Source organism: Neomonachus schauinslandi, chromosome X (assembly GCF_002201575.2).
Source record: "Neomonachus schauinslandi chromosome X, ASM220157v2, whole genome shotgun sequence".
NCBI lineage: Eukaryota > Metazoa > Chordata > Mammalia > Carnivora > Phocidae > Neomonachus > Neomonachus schauinslandi.
Genome location: NC_058419.1, coordinates 106037554 through 106057975, shown reverse-complemented (window position 1 = coordinate 106057975; position 20422 = coordinate 106037554). Strand labels below are relative to the sequence as shown.

The 20422-nt window shown below is 39.8% G+C and overlaps 2 protein-coding genes across 4 annotated transcripts in view; both read left to right on the top strand.

The window, feature by feature from the left end:
* The window catches only part of POLA1 (DNA polymerase alpha 1, catalytic subunit), a 294407-nt gene that overhangs the window by 178850 nt on the left and 95135 nt on the right, over positions 1–20422 (top strand). For all 3 annotated transcript variants that reach the window (XM_021677907.1, XM_044911907.1, XM_044911908.1), the window contains one exon: positions 13066–13182. In XM_021677907.1, the coding sequence (XP_021533582.1) occupies positions 13066–13182 (117 nt within the window). The remainder of the gene's footprint in view (positions 1–13065; positions 13183–20422) is intronic.
* Positions 13081–20422, top strand: part of LOC110569923 (60S ribosomal protein L17-like) — a 21644-nt gene continuing 14302 nt past the window's right edge. The window contains exon 1 of the mRNA XM_044911909.1: positions 13081–13091. The gene's annotated coding sequence lies outside the window, so the exon portion shown is untranslated. The remainder of the gene's footprint in view (positions 13092–20422) is intronic.

Here is a 20422-nt window from a genome sequence, read left to right as displayed (position 1 = left end):
TCAAAGACCTGGGTGGCCCCACAGCAATTGCTGTGACAGTGTACAAGGAATTCGCTCTTTCCTGGGCCTTATTTTCCTCAGATAGAATATGAAGGATTAGACTAGAGCTCTAAAGTCCTTTCCCAACTTTAAAATTTAGGGTTCAAATATATTGTTTCATATTACTTACCAAAGCAAAAATGTGATTGTGTTTTCTTTCATAGACCCCCCTTTTCACCAGCACTCCTGAAATTCTGTGTTCATAATCTAGGGACTGTATTGTTATTGCTAGAATAAGATTCTTTGTTTATGGTTTCTTTAAAAGAAGAATGTTACTCAGCTGTAAGCCAAGTAGGAATTGGTCAGTTCTTTTAATAGAAATAAGTCAGGTTTGAGGCTTTGCTAATTCCAATGCTGTATAGAGAGCTTCAAAAGAGTAAAAGTCACATCAACAGTATCTAAAGAAAGAGTAACTATTGAAGAAGAAAGTTGAGAGACAAGTTTTTAAGGTACAATTCTGTTTATAAAATTCATTTTTCAGAAGGTAACAACCAGTAGTTGTCTTTTTTTTTTTTTAAAGATTTTATTTATTTGAGAGAGAGAGAATGAGAGAGAGCACGAGAGGGAAGAGGGCAGAGGGAGAAGCAGACCCCCCGCTGAGCAGGGAGCCCGACGCGGGACTCGATCCCGGGACCCCAGGATCATGACCTGAGCCGAAGGCAGTCGCCTAACCAACTGAGCCACCCAGGCGCCCAGTAGTTGTCTTTGAACAAGAGAGAAGGAGAATAATATGGACATGGGATCTCAGCCATGACTACACAATTAGAATCACTTGGGGGAGCTTTGTTAAATTCCTGATGGCCATTCTGTACCTCAGAATGGTGCTTTTCAAAGCATGGTTCCCAGAGTATCAGTATCACCTGGAACTTGTTAGAAATGCAAATTTTCAGGCCTTATCCTGAGACCTGGTGAATTGGAAACCCTAAAGTGGTACCCAGCAGCCTGTATTGTAACCTCCTCTGGTGAATCCCATGTGCAGTCAGAGATGAGAATTCTAGAGCAGGAAGGTTTATGGGGCAGAGGTGGCTTTCATATTGAGTGCCAGTTTTCATCCTGTATCAGCCATGGGGATGGAGTTGGAGATGCAGTGCGGTTTGCCTGCTAGGTATTTGCCATTCCTGATTTTGGGAATTGGGGTAATTTATTGGCATTATAGGCAGTTGGATGGATTATAGGATGTTGCATTTCACAAAGAGAAGTCAAGAAGCGTCCTATCCAGTCAGCCAAAAAGAAAAAAAAAGAGAAAGGGAGATAAAACAGAGGAAAAAAGGAAAAAACAAACATTGGAACAGAAGCCACAAAAGGTTGGGCAGAAGGAAACAGTATACTAGGTAAAATGTTATAAGTGAAGAGGGGCGCCTGGGTGGCTCAGATGGTTAAGCATCTGCCTTCGGCTCAGGTCATGATCTCAGGGTCCTGGGATCGAGCCCCGCATCGGGCTCCTTGCTCAGCGGGGAGTCTGCTTCTCCCTCTTTCTCTGCTGCTCCCCCTGCTTGTGCTCTCTCTCTGTGTCAAAAATAAATAAAATCTTTAAAAAAAAAATGTTGTAAGTGAAGAAATTCGGGCTAGATTACAAAATATTTGTTTTATATGTAAGGGTTTCTTAAGTGTCATGGGGATTTTAGACCCACTTTGTGGTCTGTCATCAGTTCTGTTTGATCAAAAAGTACTGAAGGCTTGTTCAACCCTTTATCATTTGGTATTAAAGGATACGTTTCCACTTAACGTTTAGACTTTTGATAGGATGCACTTAATACAGGTATGGTAAATTCAGAATGAACTAAACCAGAAAATAAATATATTCGCCAAGTGTAAAGAAGTTGTCACTGACTGAGAAGGAGTTAATGTGTCACATTTTGATTTCTACTCCTCGGGAGAAATCACAGCATCTGTAATTTCGGAGGCATATTCTGAAGAATGTTACATTGTGATTTCTCTAAGCTGAATCTTAGAGATCTGTCTGGGAGTTTGCAGCTCTGACAAAATAAGAATGGACCCATTATAGGATCAGGTTTGTTTGATTTTTCAAAAGTTAGGGGAAATACGCAGATCATTTCAGAGACTTCTTTTGCTCTGCCTTGTTGTGAGGCAGATGAAGGAAAGCAGGCTGGGCTATGTTGCGAGGGTTGGGAGCTTATTTTTTGAGATCTCGGCAGTACAACTTCTACAAGCCCTTTCTGTGTGTATTCTTCTTTTCTCCTCCCAGAATACTACATTTTCCTTGGGAACGCAATTTTGGTAATTTCCAAAAAGCGAGGCATTACAGCAGAATTTGTTCGTCTATAGAAAAAAACCGCTCCTTCACTATTGCAGTTAGATCCTTTCTTTCATACCTGAGTAAAAACAAGTCTGATACAACTTTTCTCATCATCACATTTATTATAGAAAAGCTACTACTACTTGTGAGACCATGTTTATCTACTAAAAATACAATTTCGATTTTTGTATTAATTTCGGAGCGCTCAGTTTATATTTTTGGCTTGTTTTGTGAACTGGGCTCTGCGTATAAAGTGGTTTGCAGCACACTGGTGATATTGTTGAACATGTTCCTCAAATAGCAAACATGCATTTCCACAGCTTTTTGGACAGAAGCACAGTTAATAATTTATTTACAGGAAAAATGTATGGTTTTAAAAATTATTAGTGTTTCTCATCTTATGTTCTGGCATTTACATTATGAAACTTCATCTCGGCGTGTAGACTTACCTTGTATTGCTAAAAGGAAAGAAGTGGCTTTTCTGCAAAGCTAAATAGTTTTGACTTTATTGTCTGCTACGAAACAGCTGCTGATACCAGAAAAATGCCGTCTCATCATTGGGTCTGGGGTGTCCAAAAGAAGCAGGAAAAAAATGACTGTAGCTCCCTGTCTGCCCTGGCCCTCTCCTCTTTTTTCTCCGTTTTCATTGCCGTGAAGAGCAGGAGAACAATATTCTGCAATTAAGGATTCCATTAAGTTGAAGAAAAGAGCAAATGGGGAATGTTTGTTCTCCAAGCTGAAAAAATTTCTCTGGGGTGGGGGGGGATAGTGGTAGTGGTATAGAGAGAGGTGGGTGGAGAGACGAAGTCAGGGCTGTTTGTTGAATATACTGTTAAGGACTGTTACCATCCTAATTAATCAAGTTAGAAATTACAGCTGTAGTCGGTTTCCCCCCAATTCTTGTTATCAATTTTCTTCTCTTTTGAGACAAAGCAAATATAAATTTTGTGTTCATTTGTCATTCGTTCTTTGACTTCAGCATCTCTGAAAATAACAATGTAGCACAAAAGCCCAGTATTTACCTAGTTGTAATGTGGGTTGCCATGGTGTTTTGCAAATTATTGCAATTATGTTCACCATGCGAGTCGCCCTTGGTAACTGGCGAAAAAACTGATAATCCTGTTTTGAACAAAAGGTCAAATTGCTGAATAGAAAGTCTTGATTAACTAAAAGATGTACAAAGTGGAATTATTTCCTACCATTCAGAAATAGTTCTTGATCGGGTTTGGGGGAGGGGGTGAGTAAGTACATCTGATTACTGAAGTACAAAGCATTGAAAGGATGTTGTCTTGAGCCTTTCATGTAGTCTTAATGGTGGCTTTTTTGTCAAATTTACCCATTTGCGGCATTGAAAGAGGCAGCTGCATTTAAGCTGGAGAGACGGTGCTTTTTCAAGAGTTCAGTGCAAGGAAAGTTCTCAGCAGTATCTGCAGTTTACTAGTAGCCCCTGGTCTATTAAAACTGATGTGCCGCATTTGAGCCCATTGCTCTCAGTACTTGTGAACCCCTCTGGCTGATGATCTAATAAAGTGCTCTTACTGGACAATCTCTGATCAGCTACTTAGAAAGGAGCTTGGGGGAGGGGCTGAGGGACACCCTCACAGGCAGTCAGACTTGGTGTAGGCCAGAAGAGGCTTGAGCGAGTGGCCAAACCGAAAGGTTTGTCCTGATGATAATCGGTGCTGAGCTGTGATCACAGTTTTTCTTCTGGAAGGAAATCTTAATTTTATTCAAAGTTGAATAAGGAAAGATTAGAAATGTCTTTTTGAAATTCAAAAAATCCATCTTTGTGAATTTGTTTCTTAAATTTTAGGCATCCATAAAATACATGATCCTACGTTTATGTAAAACCAAAAGTTTCCCAGGTTACAGCCAAAGGTCAAATGGATTTTATCTCTTCTGTATCTGGCAGAGCATCTGGGGGGAGTGAATTTCGAAGGCAGGGGGTCTCTTCTTTTCTTAATGGCCACCTGAAAAATCAATTCTCAAAACTTTTGAGAGTGTGTGAAAGTGGCATGAAAGCAAAGCAAACCTTAACAAGTTTGTGGGTTTACATTCTACATCACCTAGCAACCCCCTGGCTCGGCCAGATCTCTTGTCTACCCTTAGTTCTGTTTACAGACTATTCAAACGGCCCTTCGAAACCATGAAAGATATTCAGTTTCATTAGTACCATTCTCAAGGAGAAAATAATTAAAGTTAAATGAACAAACATTGCCTGGTGATGGTTTGAACTCCATTCTGATTTTAAGATGTCCTTTGAGGCACTTGCATAGATAGGTCAGTTTTAACATTTGTTGTTCAATACCTAAAGGCATATCACATTAAACTATACCAAAAATTACTAGCCTGCTAACAAACAAACAATAAAAATTACTTTTAGCTAGACTTTAGCAAAGAAAAGAAATTCTGCTAATAATAAGGTTCTAGGCATGCCCACCTGATTGAATTTTTTTAATTTGATTCCTACCCTGGACATCTGAGTTGAACCGTACATACGGTGAATAAAAGGCAGGGGAGGGGGCGTGGGGAACAAAGCACCTCTGTTTAAAACGGATTTATTACCTACCTTCAGAGATCCAACATCATACAGAAAAGTATTCAAATCATATTCCATAGAAGGCTGTGTGCATTTTAATGAGTGGCTTAATTTAATAAATGATTCTACCGCTACTAATACATGCCCTGCCACTTTCTACTTGGGAACTGCTATGTGCTTAAGTTGACCTATTTTTAAAATTTCTGAATTAGTAAAAAAAAATTTTTAAAGAAAAAACATTTTTTCGCGTGCCTTTTTTTTTTCTCATAAGCACGTTTGCTGAAAATTCATCTTGGTAACAACCAAGCACCTATGATATAGTTCAAAATATTTTTCACATGTATTAGTGATTTGATTATATTGAATGCTCTTGGCAAAACTGTCTCTTCCTTCATTAGTAACAGCTTTCTAATTATAAAAACAACATATGCTTGTTGTAGAAAATTCAGAAACTACAGAAGCAGAAGAAACCACCTACAGATAACCAGTGATAACATTTTAGGGTAGTTCCTTCCAGTCTTTTTTTTTCTGTGTACATAACTGATGAAACTAAGGCTTGAGTTTACTTTTAATTTGTTAGTATGTGTTCGTAGCAAAGGCGATGTTTTTTCATCTTTGAAGACTTGAGAGGCAGGAGTGGTTGCACAAGTAGGGAACAGTTTTTCTTAGAGGCTTAGTCGGTAAAATATTCATATAAGCAACAGAGTAGCCATTTGACCATCTCGTTCTTTGTGGTTCTTTCTTCCTTTTCCTTGTTGAAATGTCTGTATGCCTTAACTGACACATCCATTTGTAACCATTCATGTTGGAAAGTCACAGTTGGAATAGTACATCCCCAAGTCACTTGTAGCTTCACATAGGGAAAAAAAGTCTTTTATGAAAAGATTTGTAATACGGTAGAGATTAATGGAATGTGGAGAGGAAAATGCTTTCTGTTTCTCATGTAAAGTAAAAGCAGGGCAGCTTGGAGATCTTGTATTCTTACTATTTGTATTTTGTTAGATCTCTAACATCCACGGTACATGGCTGGGTTGCATGAGTTCTTTGTGCTTTGTTGACAGTTGACAGACAAAGCAAAATTATTCCTGAAGCAAGGTACTGTGTACTTAGTTGTGACCTATTATAGCCTACAAATGTAGCTTGCTTTTGAGTTGGATGAATAGGGAGAGTATTTTATAGAATAGGCTTGAATATACTGAGAGATTTTAGCTGCCCATACAGAAAGATATATGTCCTCCATTGAACTTTTTACCCCCGAAACGTAATTTTCTTTATAAAATGATTTTAAGTATATTTTCCCCTGTTGCTTGCATGGCGATGATTTTAACTGTTCTACTATTGTCCTACAGTGGTAAAATAAAATTGCTGGTAATTGTTGGCTTTCTCTGCTCACAGTATAGCAGGAGGAGATGGCTTGCATGGGGCTCTTTAATGTACCTCAGGGACATCTTCTGATGCTCAACCTCTGATTGCAAATTAAAATAACAGGGCTGTGGTATTGGATTTGATGTGAGGCAAAGCAGAACAACTTGCTAATTTATCATGTAATATACAATTGCTGAGGTTGGAATTTGTCCACTTGTGGTGCTATTCTGTGTGCTTAAATGAGGACCACTGTTTGCATCTAACCTATCATAACAGTTTGGGAGTGCCCCATTATCCTTTCAGCAAACTGATGGCAGAGTCTGGTCCTCACACAAATGATAAGATCAATAAGTTTCAAATAACTTGGATGAAATGACATGTGACTGTTCATTTAAAGAGATATCTTACTTTAAAAATCAATTTTGGTAATATTTAAAATTCTTAACATTGACTGACGAGGCACTTTCCACTTCTCTTTTGTTTGATAATTTTGTTAAAAATATTTTTGTATCAAGTTCAGTGAATAGTTTACATATGTATATTTCCTGATTTGCTGTTTCATCTCCTACCCTGGCACCTCTCTGAGACTTACTAATAATCACTCTTTGACAGGCCAGCATGCTGCAGTGTAGAAGATTTAACTTTAAAAGCAAAATTATGTTCCTGTTAAAACTTCCCCTGGAGATCTTAGGAAAATTTTCTCCCAGTTTTGGGTGCAAATGTGGGTCAGAAACCAATTTGTTTTTTTGGTATTTCTGGAAATCCCAAATCACAACATGTCATTCTTCAAAAGCAGCTGTGGGCCCATACTGTGCACTGTCTGTAAGACCCATTTTACACTGGGGATAATTCCATGACAGAAAAATGTGATTGCAAGGGAACCCCAGAACATTTATAAATGGTTTTGGGTGAAAAGAGTGGTGTGCTCAGAGTGCATATCATTTGGGGAGAGAAGCAGTTAATGGCCATTATAGGAAAATAGTAATGATGTGATGAACTCTGTAAGAGCACGTATGCTGGCAGACCTCGCCCCGCGCTGCTATCCCCGCACTCCTGGAGAGCCATTACAATTGAAACTAAATCATACGTCAGCGCACTACTGTGGTGTGTTGTGTCTTCAAATCTCTGAGGCCTGAAATAAAGCAGACACCCCTTCCTCTTCCCTCACCATCCATTCTGCCATCTATAACTTCAAATCTAGTACAGTTTTGTCAGGAAAAACATGGAAGGTTCACTTACGTTGACTACATCGTTCTATTATTTTGCATTCAAATTGCAAAGCACCTCCACCTAATCTTACCAGTTACCCATCATTGTAGCTCTCCATTTTGGTTAACACCAGGTGGAAACTGACCAGGCTCTTTCCTGGTTGGAATAGTACATCTTTAACAGTGTCTTGTCACCTGTAGCTGAGCACCGGTGTTCCCCAGTAGTGGAGGCGTGTGTAGGGTAGTAATAATATTGTACATTTAATGAACAGTGTTGTGGGCTCTGAGCAACCTTATTAGAGTAAATACTATTACCTCTTGTTTCGTATATGAGGAAACTGAGGCTCAGAGGAAAGGTTCAGTGACTTACGTGAAATTACTCCACAATAAATGGGTGGGGAGAATCCACATTCACGTGCAGTTTTTCATAACCTTGTTTCTGTATTTTTCATTGAGTGTGAACCTATGTGCTAGAGACGGGAGAGGACACCACCGGTTCCAAAGTGGGTCATCCCCCAGGCCTGACCTTCCAGTTAGGGAGGTAAAATAAGCTTGTTCAGGGACAGTGCACAGCATTGTATGCTCGGTGGCAGTAGCATGGAGGGAGAAGTCCCTGGAGGGTGGGGAGGTTTCACAGGAGAGGAGTGGAAATGATGCTCAAGGAATGGCCATGTTAGGCGAAAATTCTACAGCATGAGCCAAGACAAGGAGTTGGCAGGCAATAGGCAAAATGTGTTGAGGACTGTGAGAAAACCAATCCAATGGGGCGAAGAGTTTGTGTAAGAGAAAGTCAGGATGGGATGAGGCTGGAAAGATTTGGAAGCCAAACGAAAGCATGCATTCTCTAAGGAAGGTTTACTGCTGAGGGGCATGGGAGTGAAGGGCCCTTGGGAAGCTACACTGGGCACATCTTTACACTGGATGTGGGAGAGAATGGAGTTCGGGAAACCAGGTAGGAGGCTGTTAAAGTAGATCAACTTTGAGGTCTGAGCTTTGGTGAAGTAGATGACAATGGGACTGCAAGGCCAGTGGATAAATTGGGTGACTGATTGGAAGTGGGAGGAGAAGGACCCACCATATATTTGATTCAAGAGTATGAGAACTGTGCATTTTTCTTTCTCCTTGGAGTTTTAGACCCTTATTATTTTCTGTAAACTGGCTCCTGTGTATTATTTTGTTGCTTCTGTTCATTCATTTATTCAGAAGATTTTTTTGAGTGCCTCCTCTGTGCCACATTTCCAGGTCTGGATGATTTCTGTGTGTGCATCCTTCTAAAAATACAAAAGTACACAAATGGGTAAGTTTGTGTTTAAGGTGCACCTACCAGGAACGCCTCAGTTACAAGTGGAAATTGATCCCTTTTTAGCACGTGCAGAGACCATTTTAGTTGAGACCTCAGAAATATAATTTAGCAATCAGAACCAATCAGCATTTGACATAATTTCATACACAATGATTTCAAGGAATTAGTGATGCTGAAACTAAAGTAACAGGTGATGGATCTTTGCATGTTTTGGTAAAGGTTTATTTTGCTGTTGGCCAGGGTGGCTTCACCTCTTTTGAACCCTCTACTTAATAAATGTGGTTAAGGTAGGCATCTGAAAACGTAATGACTTTATTCCTGTTGGTTGTGACAGTTTGGCATTTACATATGGCATTGCATAATAAAATGACATATTTGGATGGCACATATCCTTGGAGTGGTTCTGGGGGTTTCCATAAAACCCATCCCTTTTTATAGGTTGGACTTCCAAAGAACTACACTTTGTTAATTTTTTTGCCATTGACTTGGCAGTGTAACTTTGGGCTGTACATTATTTCCCAACACGGGAAATAAAAGTAAGTTTAGTCTTTGTGAGTGGATTTATTCAGTGCTAGTATTTGTAACTAATATTTTCAAAGACTTGGCATATTTAATTTTAACAACGCAGATGGTTCTTGAAAGGTAGATTTGGCTTAGTCCATTAATATTTGCTGGGGGAACAAAGGGTAAATCAAAGTGTACTTGGCAAAATCAAATGGAAGCAAAGCATATATTGAATATGATTAGGGTCTGTTTCCCCCACAGAAGAGTTTTATTTAAAATACACCATGACCAAAAGCTTAATTATCAAAATAAAACAAGAGGAATCAAGAGTTACAGGCTTCTGATACTGTGTTTCAGCCCCGGTTCCCTTCACACAGTTATCAGCATGTGTAATTTCCATGCATAATAGCACGAGTTATTGTTGTCATTTGTTAAAGGGAAATTAACAGATAGTAAGTACAAACAAACCCAAATAAGTACTGAATAGAGAGGTGACAAAGAAGAAAAGACCTCTTTAATGTTAATTATAACTGGTAGGAAGTCTAGACAAATTATATTATCTGTTTTCTATATGATTTGAAAGGACATTTAGTTAGTAACTCTGTCAGAGATAGAGTTAGGTGTTTGCTTTAGAAACAGGTGAGGTGACAATTTAGCATCTCCTTGGTTGGCAGCTCGCGAGTGAGTCATGAAGTTGTAGTAAATTGATGGAATCAAGTTTCCAAAACACCTGAAGAGAGGTTGAGCTTTTCGAAGGGTATATTTTAAAAATTAAAGTATAATTTTAACTTATAGGTGGTATCCCAGTAATTAAAAATTTATTGTCTCAAAACATGGAGGTTGTTGCCTGTCTGCTTGCTTTTTAAAACTTTTGTTTAGAGTTGAATGAATTACAACTGGGATTGGCATCGTTAACTGATACCTATTCCGAAATGTGTAAATCCTTAGACAGCAACTTTAAGGTAGCAAAGCCAAATGAACGATCAAGGAGTTGTCCAGTCCTGCGTGTGTCATACATGGTTTGCTTGAATTCTACTGCTTCCTTTATTAATATGCCTAAATGGGTACCTCCAGAAACAACTAGTCTTGCTGTTAGTATTTATAGGCTGCATTGAAAGTTTAATACCTGCTGCAGTCAGCACCACTACCTTCCTCTGTATCCCCCATGCCTAGGACAGGCTAAACCGAAGTGTCTGGTTTCCTTAATTTTGAGGGGCCATTGATTGTGAACTGCACTCTTGACTTAACAGTGTTTTTGAAGGAAACAAATACATTATTAAATGTATATATCAATTGTAAACACATCTGAGTTTTTGAAATATCAAAATGTGAATTAAAATCTTGTCCTTAAGGCAGGAAAATATAGTTATAGGCCCTACGAATTGGAACAGAGAGTTGCCTGTGACTCAGAACCACTAATTCCTTGTTCTAGTTTGTGTTCTGCTGTGGTAGTAGTAGTTTGTCTCAGGTAGGATCCACACGACTCCAACCCTTGTCCGTCTCGTTTGGCATTTTTAGTTGGTACCATACAACTTGGTTCTTAAAGTCAAACCTTAATGAATTGCTTTTAGTCTTTGTGTGTGTGAACCTTTCTTATTTAGGTTGTCATTTCCTGAAAGTCTGTACCTGGGGCCTCTTTGGCTACTCCACACAATATTTAATGTAATTCCGGGCATATATTAAAGGTTTCATAAGGAGTCCTTGAGATCCTCTATCTGAAAAGTTTAAATTTTAAAATGGCTCAGCATATCGATTGAAGACAGGAATGAAGTTCACTGTGCATGTATTGACTAGGTGAATTTTACAATCTTTAAGGGTAGTATATTTTCTTTTAGTCAAAAAGTTCTACAGTCTACTTTCTCTGGCTGTGAAAGCCATAAATGGAGCTGAAAGAACTGATTTTGGGGGCTCTCTCTTGAGTCTGGTTGTAGTTTCTTCCAAGAAGAGCCTATTCTGAGGACTGAGGTCACACAGCACAGCAGTGAGTGGGGACATCCCGCAGATTTGGATTAAAGCCATGTGGCAATGTTAATAAGTGGCAGATGAAGGTTCCCAATGTAATTAAGCAGCATTTGTATATATACTGCTCTTACCTAGGGAGAAAAGACCAACAAGTTGCTCAATCGAGAAACAGAGAACAGGGTTAAACATGTCATTGATTCTTTTCTTAATCACATCACACATAGCTCTCTCTGGCTCTCATTCTTTTGCATGTGTTATTCTCTCTGCCTAAGTGGTCTTGCCTGCTTTCTCCACCTACCAAACTTCTACTCACTCTTCAAGACCAGCTCAAAAGTTCTGCTTCTCCAGATACTCCCAAGACACAAAGACAGTCATGTCCCTATTTGCAGCTGCCTGCTTGGGAACACCATGTAACCGGGAATGCACCTTGTACCCCAGCACCTCAGCCTACTTTGCTTCACCTTATTGTGCCTAATACATGCAGCACTAAACCCACAGACCCTGATGCTTTCATAAGAATGCCTGAGCTTTGGGGCGCCTGGGTGGCTCAGTCGGCTAGGCATCTGACTCTTGGTGTCAGCTCAGGTCATGATCTCGGTCGTGAGATCAAGCCCTGAGTTGGGCTCCACACTCAGCCAAGAACACCTGAGCTTTGCTCCACCCCATTTGTGCAGTTTTTATCCCTTTTTGAACAGATATGTTTTATAGCAAACATGATACTGATTTAAGATAATAGGCATATTGTTATCACATCTCTGTGAGAAAATTCAAACAAGAGCAGGAGGAGAGGGTAACTGAAGAAGGAAAGTGAGAAGAGAGTCTAAAGGCCAGAGAAGTGGGCAATGACTATTTCAGAAGTGGAACAAGAGTGGTTGGTTGAAATTGTCCTTGGAAACATTGCAGCCGGTTTTATGCCTCCAGATTATGTGTGTAGAAGAATCTGTCTTAATTTCAAATAATTGCTTACTTTAAGTGTTTCTTATATGCCGAGTATAGCTCTAAGCGTGCTAAATATATTGCATCATTACAACCTGTAAAATACTGTTGTTGGGCCTATTTTACAGAGAAGGAAGCTGAGCACAGCAATTAAAAAAGTCACTAGCTAGTAGTCATTCAGCTACTGGGAAAGTCATTCATTTCTACGTGGTATTCTCTTTTTTTAAGATTTATGTATTTATTTTAGAGAGAGCGTGCACACAAGCAGGGGGGAGGGGCAGAGGGAGAGGGAGAAGCAGGCTCCCCGCTGAGCAGGGAGCCCGACATGGGCCTCGATCCCAGGACCCCGGGATCATGACCTGAGCTGAAGGCAGACGCTTAACCGACTGAGCCACCCAGGCGCCCTATGTGGTGTACTCTTGACTTCGATAATGGTCTTTATTAATGACTGAAAACCCATCCATGTGTAATCATATAAGCTTTTATTGGGAGGTTTTACTGTATGCATGCCAGGGGGTATATATTAAAAAGGGAAGAATATCTCATGTGATCTTTTATTTTTTTAAAAAGCTTGATGAGTTTCCCAACTGTTAAGGTTGGGGCATAGATCACAGTGACATGTCAGAGAAGAATGATAAGGAGCTATTTCAGAATCTCTAAGGAAGTTTGAACGAAATGAGTCCATCTTGAAAGGGTTTTTGTTTTGCCTTTTTTTTTTTTTTAAAGATTTATTTATTTATTTGAGAGAGAGAGAAGCAGATTAGCAGATTACCCGCTCAGTGCGGAGCCTGAGACAGGGCTTGATCTCACCACCTTGTGATCATGACCTGAGCCAAAACCAAGAGTCGAACGCCTAACCGACTGAGCCACCCAGGTGCCCCTGAAAGGGTTTTTTATTTGTATTTGTTTGATGGTGGTAATAAGACTGAAGTGTTCTCTTTCTTCTCTAAAGGGCTGGTTGATTTGTGAGGAGCCAACGTGTCGCAATCGAACTCGGCGCCTTCCCCTTCAGTTCTCCCGAAATGGGCCTGTTTGCCAAGTCTGCATGAAAGCTACACTTCGGCCAGAGGTAATAGTCACATGATGCCAAAGAACTGTGTAGAAGGGGGCGGGGGTGTGTATTTTCCCATCCCTTAGCTCTGAGAGGTAGATATTTGGTAATTGCCCTCTGGAAACACCCTACTACCACACATGTGTATTTTTAAAAAATTCAGACTTCAAAAAGATAAATGCTTCATTTTTTCACATCATGAACAATACTACACTTATATCTAAAAGACAAACTGACTAGTTCTCACAGGAATTACTCTGATTTCTTTGGTTGCCACTTCATAATTACACGGAAGAAACTGCTTTTGTAGAAACTTGTCCTTGGACTAGGTCAGAACCCCTCTTGTAAGGGCCACAAAACCTCCCAAACCTGTGCCCTAAAGGGTTTATTGTATTTGTATGGGATTCCATTGTTTATAAGGGACAGCATATCCACTTTTTCTCTACCTTAGCACATACACCTGAGGGAAGAGGCCAACTATCATTAGTGACTTCCAACTAGGGAGCACACTGTCTGGACACACCTTCCTGGTAATTAAAATGCTTTCCTTCTGTTGTACCCTTGGAGCATCATCAACCCAAGTAGCATTCCCCAAACTCTGGGGAGAGAAATGTTTGAAGGTCTTCCTTGCAAAGAGGGTTTTGTGATCAGGTACATCCAGCAAACTCTGGGCTAGCCAGAGTTAAACAAGCTTATTGCAGATTGTCTGAGAACCTCTAAAATGATAATATGCAATCAACCTCACCAATACAGGCCTGTAATGTGCCTTGCTTTCCAAATTTGTCTGGCCCGAGGATTTATAAGGATTTTGGTGAGAAGAAGGTAGGAATAAGGAACCTGTTATTTACTTTTTTTTTTTTTAAATGCAGAGGCATGGTTCTGTAATCGGGTTTTGACTTCAGGTCTTTTCACTGAAAAGGGTTGCTACACAGGCTAGTTTTAGGAAAATATTTTAAAGTTCTAATGGCTTCTTATTTTAAGATAATAGATCATTTCATAAATATTAGCAAGGAGTCAGGAACTACAAATGGCTACTACCATCGTATATTCCCTTGTTCTTTTGCATAGCCATATGTATTTTTTTAAAGATTTTATTTATTTATTTACTTACTTATTTGAGAGAGAGAGCCACTGAGAGCACAAGCACGGGGGAGGGGCAGAGGGAGAAGGTGAAGCCGACTCCCCGCTGAGCAGGGAGCCATGTGCGGGACTTGATCCCAGGACCCCCGGATCATGACCCGAGCCAAAGGCAGACGCTTAACTGACTGAGTCACCCAGGCGCCCCGCCATATATATTTTTTACATGGTTTCAGTTATGATGAAAATATGCTTTTGTATCGTGTTTATCTTTTGTCAAGCATCTGTCTATGTTGTTACATCATTTTCAGTACGAAAACCAAATTTAACCGTTTTCTCTTGTTGGACATTTTAGGCTACTTTTACTATCTCTTTATTAGAAAATTGTAATGAATATTCTCCTGCTTACATTATTTTTTGTTGTTATTTGAAATATTTCTTGAGAATAAAGTCTTATCGACAATACATATCAAAATTCCTAAATACAATATGGTCTGATTCATATTGCCACATTGCTTTCTTAATGGGTTATCCCAACTTAAACTGTAGCTGGTACTTGATGCATGTACTGGTTTACCACTGTTTTTGCAGCATTTGGACATTATCAATTATTTTTAACTAATTTAGTAAGGATAAAATGTTCCTTGCCTTATTTTGTATATCTTTGATAATTAGTAAAGTATATAGTTTTTTTTAACAAAAACATGAAACAGGTAGTGGGAATTAGGTGTTGTACTAAGTTGGACTCATCCCAACACTTGGATTAGCAGGTGTAGGAAGAGAACAAAAGTATATATATTTAGGGTGACTCATCACTCCACCTGTAGACTCTAGGGGAATCACCTGGCTTCATGAACCGATGCTGCCTTTGAGACTGCTTAAACATCTAGCTCATCAAGTCAAGTTCAGTGGAAATTGACTTACTTCTTAGAAAGTCAGTGAGTTTTATGATGATTCCATTGTTCGTGAGAGAAAATAAAAGGAGAGTGGATAGCTAGTAGATTGGGAGCCGCCAGTAAATGTTGATGATGTTATTGGTAGTGGTTTAATACATCAGGTCACCATTTATCATTTAGTATCTTTTTTTTTAATGAGTGAGCCAACACAGGCATTTTGCAGTACTTTTTCCCCTTCATATCCTTGTCCTCAAAATGGTGACATTTTGGCAGGCATTTACCAAGGTTATCAGCTACTCTTGACAGGAAGGAGCTTTCATAGTGTAGGGTCATATTGCTTGGGTCATATTGCTGCTCAGAACATGACCCTTTGGGATAACTGGAGGTTCAGAGCATCCTGGTTGGTGATACTGCCTGTAGCTGTTCCTCACAGGGACCTTGACAGTGGGTCTGAGCCCACTCTTCTGCAGTCCATTTGGAGTTGCTAGTGATGAGTTGGGCATTGCTTGCTTCTGCATATGAGGTTCCTGGGCTTTCCTAGTAAGAGGAAAAAGCTGCATCTTTCCAGAGACCATTCCAAAGAAGCTCCAGATCAGTGGTAGAAGGGACAGGATCATTGTAATTACCATAGGGTTTTCTCAAGTGTCTGTTTTTCAGGATTATGCTTACCTGACCCTTAAGTTGTAGGGTGCTGTGCCTCAATCATACATTACTTTCATTTGATAATTATTTATTGAACACCTACTACATCCTAGGCACTGTGGAGCTGGGGGCACACCAACAAACAGGACATTTTCTTATTTATAAAGGTAGTTTCATATTATGTAGATTATATAAAATTGGTATCTGTGGGCAAAAATAGGCATTTGCAATTATCTGTTTGGACAGAAGCACCAGACTTTCCCAATGCTTGCCTAGTGGGGGCTTTAAATACTTTGTTCCAGTCTGATGGTAAAGCACTTGCCTCTTACCATGCCAGTCTCATCCCTTCGTAATAAATCTCTCATTTAGTCCTGGGTTGCATTTGGCTTGAGTACTTTCCAGGATTGACTTGGGGTGTAAAAGCTGGCTCTTCTTCTGACTTACGTTGCCAGAGTCATAAGAAAGCTGGGACAGTTTTGTTCCCAGGGTTTTAGATGTGTCTCTCTTCTCAGATACCTTTAGAAAAAAAAAAAATCAGTAAAGTTTTTTTATGTTCACAGGAATTTAACAGTATTCAAATTGCTGATTATTAAAAATACATTCTCTGTTCTCTGTTACATGGGAAGTGCACATAAATTCAGGAATTCAAGCTTCAATATATGCATGAGTTCCTAAATAAATAGAACCCTTTTTCACACTGTAGGTAGACACAGGACTTTCCCAAGTTAGAGAATACATATTTTACTATCTCTTTATTTCAAGGATGTGGTTTTGACTCCTTATGGTGACCAAAATCTGTCTGGCTGTGAGGTGAACCGACAGGGGATTCTGTATTATGTAATTCACCAAAACTAAACAGTTAGTTTGTTTTGTTTAGTTTGCACTATAAAACTAAGATTTCAAACTAAATTAAACTTTTTCTCACTATCATTTCTGTTCTTGATACGGAGGTGAGAAAGCATCTACATGTGACCCCGTGGGTTGTGGCAGAAATCACTGAGGAAGTTTCACAGCCCCTGGAGTAGAGTGCTGTGATGGATCCCTTCATTCAGTTGTTTATTCAGCTAAATTTCTTGAAGGCCACTTTTAAGGAAAGTAGTAGAATGACTTCTAGTTCTACTTTGGGATACCCTTAGTCTTTCTCACATTATCCTCAGTTGTAAAATTGTGAAAATCCCTTATAATGGAATGTGTGTACCATACAGGACTTCGGCCTTCAAAGGAGAAGAAGGGGTAATACTGAACTTGTGGTCATTGTATGTTACAATTTCAAAATGGTTGCAGCTGAACAAAGTATTAATTTGATAAGTAGGTTAGGGACAGTGAGAATATTGCCAGGCTACCTGAGACAGTGTCTTGTTTCTGCATAAGATGAAAGCATGAAAATAACTGTGATCTCTTAGGGCAATAATTATGAGTCGTGCAAGAAGAGAACCTTAGAACTGTGATAGAAAGTCTTAAACATCTGTACCTAATCACTGGTTACCATCTAGGAGACAGTGGATTTTTCCCATGAAGGGTCTTTTGGACTTGCCCATTGTGATTTTGATGTGCCTGTTTGTTGATGCAGAGTTCGTTAAATTCTACAGACAGCTTTTTTTAACCATGAAGCAGATGCTAGCTTTCTTTTTCAATAGATTTTTTTATTTTTTTTTTATCAAGGTGAAATTCACATAACAAAATCAACCATTTTAAAGTGAATAATGAAGTGGCACTTAGTACATTCACAAATGTTGTAAGACCACCACTTCTGTCTAGTTCCAAAATGTTTTCAACACCCCAGAAGAAAACCCTGTACTCTTTAAGCAGTTGTACCCCATTCTTCCCCTTCTCCCAGTCCCTGGGAACCACTGATCTGCTTTATGTCTCTATGGATTTACCTATTCTGGATATTTCATATACAAGGAATCATATAATATGTGACCTTTTGTGTCTGGCTTCTTTGACCTAGCATATTTCTGAGGTTCATCTGTGTTATAACCTGTTTCAGTACTTCATTCTTTTTTATGACCAAGTAATAGTCTATTGAATAGATACACCACAATCTGTTTGTCCATTCATCCATCTGTGGACATTTAGGTTGCTTCTTTCAATATACTTTAAGGTTTATTTTATTTTCATTAGCTAGACAGATCTTACATTTGGCCTAAATATGTGTTGCGTGGCTCACTTGTTGGTCCTCGTTCAGCTGAATGCTACTGCACAAAGCTAGGCTGATCCCTTCCTCTGTTCCTGCGTTCAGTAAGCACTTGGTCAGCACCAGCTCTGCCTGCTTTGACCACTTTTTAGATACTTAAAGGTAGCTATCTTCCTGAGCCTTCTCCTCCTTGGCCCAATTTTCCTAGGTCTTCAACCATTTCTCTAGTGCTCTGCTTTTAGAATAATCATCCTAGTCTAGAGTTTGTGTCCCAGTAAGGTGAGGAGCCTAAAACAGCATGCAGCCCTTTAAGTGCTCTTGCTAGCACTAGTCTGGAGCAGAATAAACCTACCGCTGCTAACTTTTCTAGGTAGTAAATTTCTATGAAGTCTATTTAGGGTTGCATTAACTTTCCTAGTATCCATATTCACAGTGTTGACTCATTTTGAACATTCCATCTACTAAGATACGTAATGTTTTCGCACATGCAACTGCTAAGCCATGCCTTACTAGGTTTTCTTTTTTTTTTTCAAGATTTTATTTATTTATTTGAGAGAGAGAGCATGAGAGGGGGGAGGGTCAGAGGGAGAAGCAGACTCCCCACTAAACAGGGATCCCGACGCGGAACTCGATCCCGGGACTCCAGAATCATGACCTGAGCCGAAGGCAGTCGCTCAACCAACTGAGCCATTTAGGCACCCTTTACCAGGTTTTCTGAGATTCATGTGTTTTTTTTAGATCTATCTATAAGACTCCATTAATAGTGTGTTAGTTTCCTAAGTCTGCTGTAACAAAGTACCACAAGCTAGGTGGCCTAAAACAAGAGAAAGGTATTGTTTGACAGTTCTGGAAGCTAAGTAGAAGTCGGAAGTCCAGGGGACAGCAGGGCTTTCTCCTCCTGAAAACTGTAGGGAAGAATCATTCCTTGCTTCCTGTAGCTTCTAGTAATCTTTGGTGTTCGTTGGCCTATAGGCACATCACTGCAGTCTCTGCTTACATAGTCACGTGGCCATCTTGTCCCTCTGTAGCTCTGTCTCTCTTCTCCTTCCTATAACAATACCAGTCATATTGGATTGGGGCCTATGGTAATCCAGTATGACCTTACCTTCATTTGGTTTTCTCTGCCAAGACCCTATTTCCAAATAGGACTTCAGTATATCTTTTTAGGGACACAGTTCAATCCATACGATAGGAATTGTACTGAGCTTAGGGAAATGGAAACCAAAAGTAACAGTAGCTTAACCAGAATAAACATTTAATTCACTAAGAAACTTTAATTTTTTCTCACATGACATAAATCCAGGGGTGGGCTGTCCAAGATGGCGGTGGTGGCTCCCTAGTGTCATCAGGTGTGCAGGTGCCTCCTGCCCTTCTGTATCGTCAGCAGTGCCAGGCTTTTACTCTCAATCTGCACATGTTCCTTCAGGCCATCACAAGCTACAAGACAGAGAAAAGGTTGAAGGGTCAAAAAGATGCACCTCCCACCCAAGTCAGTTCTTTGAGCGGCCTTTCCAGAAGTCTCACCCAGCATTCATGCTTACATTTTGTGAGCCAGAAATTAGTCACATGGAGATAATAGCTTATTTTGTTACCAAAGAAAAAGAGTAGACTGGATATTGGGAGCCAACTAGCAGTCTCTGTGACCAAGACCTTCCATTGAACCCTGTGAAATGTTGTCTTGTTATGCCCAGCCCATCACTGTCCCATTGTGGGTCTTTGGATCCTGATTCTGCTGTGCACCCAGCCTTTTGGCTTCTACAAATCTGATGCTGTGATTAGCCTTCCCTCTTTTATCTTCTCCAAAATATTGACTAAAATGTTGATGTGCATTTATGCACATACCAGTGGATAGATGCCTTTGTCCAGGTGGACGCTGCTCCATTTTAATCAGCACCCTTTGTGTAGCATTGTTCTACCAGTTGCTAATTATCTTGGCTTCTGGCTTATCGTTCTCCACAAGGGGTTTCTCCCAAGGAAAAAAACCACAACATCGCTGATGAGATGCTGATGGTCTCATGGCTTTGTAACTATTTTGGCCCCTGGAATAAGAAATTATGGGGTCTTTTTCCTTTGGCAATCTGGCATTTTAAGCAGTATATTTAAGAATGTGCTGGCTTTTACTCATTCTCTACCAGAAGCCATGTGCTTAAGGAGAGGAATCCTATAATCTCTTAAAATATGGTTCTGGTGGTTGGCCAGGAGAGAGTGTGTAAGACTCCATGTAATGACCCTGGCCAAAGAGTCTTGAGTAAGTGTGGGAACCACAAGACAGGCCCATAATAATAAGTCATGGAATGTGATATGGCTCGGTGATAAATAGTAACTAATTAGAACTACAAAAATAATTATTAAATCATGGACCTAAAAGAAGTAAGAAGTGACCTAATAGTGAAAATTATGTACGGAGTTTCTAATCACCATAGTGGAAAAACAGAAAATCGCAAAGAAACTGGGAGACATAGGCCCTGCCTTTCATAGGCCTCTGTTCTAATGGAAAAGGTAAGGA